A 6,832-nucleotide genomic window follows, 5' to 3' on the forward strand; every position below is an offset into this window, starting at 1 on the left:
GATAATTTTAGATCTATAGATTTTTATAAGTTTTAGGATTCATATAGATCCAAGATTCAGATATATAATGTTCTTAGATCTTTAGGTTTTGATTAGTTTACCTTTTACACCACAAGGATTCTACATGGACCACCATGAGAGAGAGAGAGAGTGATCCGCGGATTGAGGTGGTTGAGAGAGAGGTGGAGGAGCTGACCGGAAAACCGTGAGAGGGATAGACTTGACCGGCGGAGCAAGGCTGAGGGCCGGAAGAAATGACCGGAAAAGAGATGATCGCCGGCGGATGGGATTGCTCAGGTGCAGAGAGTCTCGTGCTGATAACGTGTTAAGATTTGAGAGAAGATTTGTGAGAATGTGTTGTATATTTCTTATTACTTACACCACTATATATAGTTGGTTCATACAAGGTGGAGTCAAACGGAGAATTGATTACAAATATATTCTACATAATGACATGGTCAAACTCATAAAGACTAAGGTTGAGTAGGTCATCCATGTGGCTGGATGTAAATCCCCAATGGACTTTAGTCTTGAACTTGTATGGTCTAGGTTATGGACCATCCACTTCATCATTCATAACAGTAATAACTAGAACTTGAGACTTTTTATTTTGATGTTTTTAGGACCACACGAAATAATAACCCGATCCCGAAGACCGGCAAGAATCAACTGTTAACATGTGAAAAAAGCAAACCATGGAAGAACACAAACTGACTGCAACACACACATAGAATAAGCAGAAAACAAACAACACCTTGAGACATGTTTCAGATGGAGACACTGTTCGGAATTCCCCTGCCAGTGACTCCACCTTCACTGGTCGGAAACAAAGAAGTGTATGGCATCTTAACCGGACCAGTCCTGTTCTTGAGATTCTCGTCTAGGTTCCTTTCATCAATCTTCTTCTCAATCTCTTTTACTTTGTCTCCAAACTTCTCAAACGCTTCCAACGCCTCTTTCTCAGCCGCCCATTCCTTAGAATCTCTCTGCCCCAAATACACCTCATCGCTAGAATGAGTAGACAGAATCTCAATCAGAGATATCCCAAGAAGCGTCTGAAGCTGAGCCGTGATCGACTTCAAAAACACTTTGTCCGGATTCTTCTCAAGTTCTTCAAACTCAGGAGTGTTTTCCTTTGGCATGAACTGTCGGCTTATGGTCGGCCTGTTCGGGAGATACCCTGCAATGGGATACTGTCCGAAGTTAACCGCTGCATGTAGAGCAGAAGCCACCCATATTATTATAGTGCAAGAGTCAATCAGTTCTTTGCGGGTTTGCATTTTGGGCCACCAAGGTTCTGACTTTTTGTCTCCGTGACCTTCCTCACGCACCTCCTTCCACCAAGCTTGGAGCTCAGTGTCGTTCTGGACATCCTCGTCCGTCTTGTAGTACAAGGGAATGTAGTCTTGGACCCATGACTCGATAGCGTACCAAACCTCAAGCCCATCCACAGCGTAAGGGTAGTCTTCTATCCTCAGACGTAATCCGTGTGGTGCTTCTGGGTCCTCAACAGCCATCCCTCTGCAGTTGAAAAGCCATTAAAAAATCAACAGAAGTTTATCTTTGTTTTTCTTTCGTTTGAAAGATATTGAGTAAACTAAATATGCATTACCTCTTTTTAAGTTCTGCTGGTAAGGCTTGGTCAGGGAAGGTCCAGTGGTTCTTGTAGATGAAAGATGACATCTCCATGGCATATTTAGAAGGAAACACTGTGATCTCAAAGATACCACCTCCATTGATCAAGATTTGCCTAGCAAGCGCATTGATGTTCATCGTATCACGGTAGTGAGGTTCGAGGAGCTTGAAAACCGGGTGAAGAACGCTTAGCTGTCTGTTCGTTGCAATGACGAAAGGTTCAATAGATGCGTGTGTTTGCAACCTGCAAGAAAACAAAACTTTTTAACTTCAGATCATGTAGATATATATGTATATACATCAGTTCCCCACCCCCCCAACTTAACAATGACGTATCCATTACCAGTGGCTGATAAGTTGATGGTTTCCAGAGTCATTTACGCCCACATAAGCCTTTGCCAACTGCCACAGCGAGTCGTAGACCCCTTCCCCAGGCGTGTATACTTCACTCACTGCTCCAAAGCTGTCTCCGTCAGGATGAGGCAAGCTCAGCTCAATCACCAACGGCTTCAAGGTCCCATCATCTTTCAAGAAGAGAAGAGTTCTGCTTGCATAAACCTTGTTTCCGGTGGTGTTTATACGTCCCAGGTACGGCATCAGTGTGTCATGGTGGTCTAATATGAACAACCTTTCCTTCTCCAAAGCCTGAAATATCCAATGTTTTTAGATTTGACTCGGAGATCAGAGATATGATTCATTTGATAGTAGTTTGTTACCTCTTCAACAGTGAGCCCATCTAAGCTCTGTTCTATATGGCTTTTGGTGAATGTGCTGTTCTGGTCACCGTATGTTTCCCTGTCAAGCTTGCTCTTTGGAGGAAATTCCTGCAAGTTAACATGCCATAACCTGTAAGAAACAAAAAAAAGAAAGAGAGAGAGAAACACTATTGGTTACCAATAAAATTCACCTTAAGAAGTTGAATAACAACAGGGTTTAGCCCAGCAAGCATTTCTCTAGCGAACTCCTCATCGGTTCTCCATGCAGTTTTGTCCTCTAGAAGAAGAAGAAGAAAATCAAAGTTAGTTGTATCGAAAATGTTTATTCAGATTAAAGTAAAGTGGATGGATGGATACCTTTGATGACCTGAGGCACTGGATACTTAAGGAATTTCTGACCATCGGTTCTGAATATCTCCTTTAACATCTCAAGCGGTATATTCTTAACGATACTATCAATCAAAGCCTGGTTTGGTAGATCGATTCCTTCTTCATAGATCTTAAGAACATCTTCAAAAGAATCAAACTCTTTAGGAGTCTCGTCAAACACAGACTCAAGCGCAGGCTGTATGATCTGAGCGATCGCTTTCAGAGCATAAGCAAGGAAATCAGACATCTTCAAATGTCCGAATCTCTCATCTCTTGGAACATATATGTCTAGGCTCGACGTGACTGGTAACCTGCTCTCTGTTTCAGGATCTTCTGTTGTCGGTTTTCGCCCGGTTCTCCCTCTTCTCGGGTAAGGATACTCCTGTGACCCTCCCAGTACAGGCCGTGGGTTTTTTGGAGGTACGCCTAGATCGTTGTAGTAAGCATAGTCATACACTCTATCCCATTCCTTAAGCTCTCCTTCGCCGGTTCCTCTTAGGCTCACTAGCTCTTCTTCCCTGTACTTGAGCAGTGGCTCTGGCGTTTCATGTGGAAGATAAGTCTGAATCACACACACCATTTCTCACATCATCTTGCGTCTTAGGTCACTAAACGTACCAGAGAACATCGTATTAAATAGAGAATAGTTTTAGTTACCTTGTTGGAGAAGAACACTCGGTCTTTGGTGTAGCGCTTAGCAGGGTAAACCCAAGAATTGCAGATGTAATGGACTCTGCCATGCCCTGGGACATCTTCAAGGGTCAAACTTTTGAGATAAAACTCACTAAAATGGCTGTTTCTGATCAAGAATGCTCCAGGGTAACCAAAATCTTGGTCGTAATCGAATGTGACCTTGAAGGCTGATTCACCCGCGGTTAACGACGTGATCGTGGTGATCCAGTCCTCTAAGTGTGCAGCCTTTCCTAGTTTACCGTTAGAACCATTTTCTGCCAAATCATAATGAAAAATATAAATGAATTGAAACTTGTATTGACAGGTTTGTCCGGTTAAACTTGTATTCGTGCAAACAAACGGTATTATATACCGGTATCTAACTACAAGTTGAAAACATTTTAATCCTTTCTGAGAAAAAAAATGCATCCATCTACTATTCTTAAAAACAGTATCTGCATTGGAAGAAGGTGATAACAATTACAGCTATCTGACATATATGCGCATAAAGGGAGAAGGAAAGTGTATTAAACACATACCTCTTTAATGTTTGATGTGTATAATATATACCGTTATTTTCTTATTTGGAATTGTTAAGGACGCAATTAAACGACAAACGAAGATTAAAGCCAAACAGATATAACTGGATTGTAACAGTAAATTATTCCTAAAGTTGAAAAAAGGTTTTCTGTAACCTTCACCCTGCTTCACGCTACACGAGAAAAAACAGATCATTTTCGACTTTTGAGACTATTCGGTAAATTTTAATCAATTGTTTTTTTTTTTTTAGAACTTTTGGTAATTTAATCATCTGAAACCTAAAAACATTAGCACAGCCCTTTGTATTTGCGATTTGTTGATCACTTCAACCATTTTCATCAAGTTATCATTAATAGCTTATAATTCTAACATTTTCTAATCAATTTACTATCTAAAAACAACAACAACAAAAATCAAGTATTTCAGAGTCAACCGAGGTTTTTGAGCGAATAAATTGAAATCGGTTGAGCGAGTATTCGCCGCGTCGGCGGTAGAGCAAGTTTTTGACTATGGGTTTATACTATTTACATCTATTTAGTAATTGAGACGACAAACACTTAAAAACGAAATTATTTTAAGTTAGTATTAGATTTGGGGACACCAACCTTTATTTAACTTCCATATCATTAGATTTGAAATGTCGTCTCCATCTCATTATTATTTAACTTTTAGATCTTCAGTTTTTAGATGTCGAAATTATTTTCACACTTAATATTATTTAACTTTGGGTTTTAGGTTTTTAGATCTTCTATTATTTAACTTCCAAATCTAATGAGATGGAGACGACAAACACTTAAATGTTCTATTTTGATTTTGTGCACCGACAATATCTAGGGCTAATACTAACTTTCAAATCTAATGATATTAACTAACCGAACACATCATGTATTGGTCTATTTAATTAGTCTGGTTTAGTAAAGTTGAACATGGTATAAATGTTGGTCTTAATATCGATCATAATATTTTGGTTACAGATATATATTGGATTAGGATTATGTGGTTTAGCATTCAACTGAATTTTGTATCAGTCTAATATTTTGGTTCTGACAACATTAACCGTGCTGTATTTCGTATGGAAACATATCAGGGGATCAAAATGTTATACATTAACAAAGGTATTTTGACAGGTGTAGAGTATGTGGAGGAGAAAGTACACACGATATGTTGGATGTATATGATTTTTCAGCTATAATTCAGACAAAGAAAAATCATAGGCTGAGAAGAAGAAGAGTACATGATGAGGCTGAAAAGACAAATATGTAACGTTAGTTGTTTTCCATAATAGATTATCGATTATTTTCTTAATAATAATAAATGATAACTTTATTAAAATAACATTTATTTAAGGTTAAGCCTGTAAATTTAATTAGTTTGCTTTAGAAATGTTATAAACGACTGTTTTTTACAAAAAAAATAAAAAATACAAAAATAAAAAAAGTAAACAATTGTGTTTTATGTTCAGTGGCATGTGACGGCAGTTATTAATAAAATTTAAAATTCAATGTGTTTTAAAAATCCGGATATCCGGACCTAAAAATTAATATATCCGGATTCGGTTTGGACGGATCCAAGATTTTACTATCCGGATTCGGATCCGGACACCCCGGATATCCTATTTTCGGAGCGGATCTGGAGCGGATCTCGGATAATAAGTCTCAGGCCTAGTAACAAGACTTGGTAACACAGAACGAGTATCTGATTTATCGTCCTTTAAGAGAGAATAATATTTCTGGCCTTTTAGGAGGAGAAAGAAAAGCCAAAAATAATTCCAAGCTTTCTTGCTAGAGAAGTTTCCATTTATTAAACAAACAATTACGAAAATTTGATTTTTCCTAATATATCCAAAAATATTTCATAGTTTTGATTTTGATTGTTAAACAACTATAAACAGTGCAGCCAAAAAAAAACTAAAAGACCAAAAAGAAAACAGAGTACAGGGTAAAAGGACAAGAAGATAATAGGTCCGTATAAAAAACAAGTATATAGACAATAGCGAGTTTAAAAAATATATCTTGTAATTAATAAATACCATTTTAGAAGTTTTAATATTAAATTAAAGACTTTTGTTCTAATTTGCACAGAGGTCAATGAAAAATGAGAGAAAGCTAAAGTAAGCGAAGGAATCAAAACAGAGGTGCGAGTATACCTGGATCAGTAACATCGGAGCTGATAAGTCGAAGAGTGACTTTGTTTCCCAGAAATTCGTGGAGACGATCGAGAAACGAAGCGTTGAAATCGTTGAAATCAAGAACGTTCTTCTTCATCAGAACCACAGTTCCTTTCACCTTCGCTGCATTTCCTCCACCGCCGGTCAACAGATCCACCAAATCTCCGATCATCTTTGAGTTGCAGAGAGATTCACTGATCCTTTCTTTATTTGCTCTCTCAATTTTAATCAATGGCGTGGCTAATTCCGTATTGGTTGGAGTATTTAAAGAGGAAAACTAAGTTGTTGAGAGAATTTATTCTATTAATTTTTTTATTTATTTTGTCCGCATTGATTCATAAATAATAATAAAAAATTCTTTAAATAATTGTAATTTGATATTTAGTTAAAATAATACAATAGATACAATGAAGTCATATTTCATTTATATCAGTCCCGGAGCATTACCACATTTTTCGTAGCCACATGTAATCAGTAAGATGATTCTTAGAATTCTTAAGAAAATAAATTAATCAATATAAGTAAATATTATATTTTTATTAAATTAATTATTAAATTGATTACTAGTGTACAAAATAATATTTTCAATTATTTTCTTAAATAAAAGCCACAGAATTACTATGTTTCAACCCCTGCTATGCTATGCACATGGTACTCTTTTTAGTGTTTAATTAAAGGGAAACTTACCAAATATGACTCACAACTTGATTTCAAACACAAAGGTTAATCCAAA

At 37.2% G+C, this 6,832-nt stretch overlaps 1 protein-coding gene across 1 annotated transcript; it reads right to left on the reverse strand.

The window, feature by feature from the left end:
• Positions 1 to 585: 585 nt before the first annotated feature.
• LOC106319746 (linoleate 9S-lipoxygenase 1) lies at positions 586 to 6,347 on the reverse strand. Its single transcript, XM_013758136.1, has 8 exons — positions 6,079 to 6,347; positions 3,378 to 3,667; positions 2,709 to 3,282; positions 2,543 to 2,628; positions 2,352 to 2,459; positions 1,979 to 2,280; positions 1,613 to 1,879; positions 586 to 1,521 (listed from the first exon to the last, which is right to left on the reverse strand). The coding sequence occupies exons 1-8, from the start codon at positions 6,269 to 6,271 to the stop codon at positions 768 to 770; spliced, it is 2,574 nt and encodes an 857-aa protein (XP_013613590.1). The 5' UTR covers positions 6,272 to 6,347; the 3' UTR covers positions 586 to 767.
• Between the last annotated feature and the right edge of the window lie 485 nt (positions 6,348 to 6,832).

Source organism: Brassica oleracea, unplaced genomic scaffold (genome assembly GCF_000695525.1).
Source record: "Brassica oleracea var. oleracea cultivar TO1000 unplaced genomic scaffold, BOL UnpScaffold00581, whole genome shotgun sequence".
NCBI lineage: Eukaryota > Viridiplantae > Streptophyta > Magnoliopsida > Brassicales > Brassicaceae > Brassica > Brassica oleracea.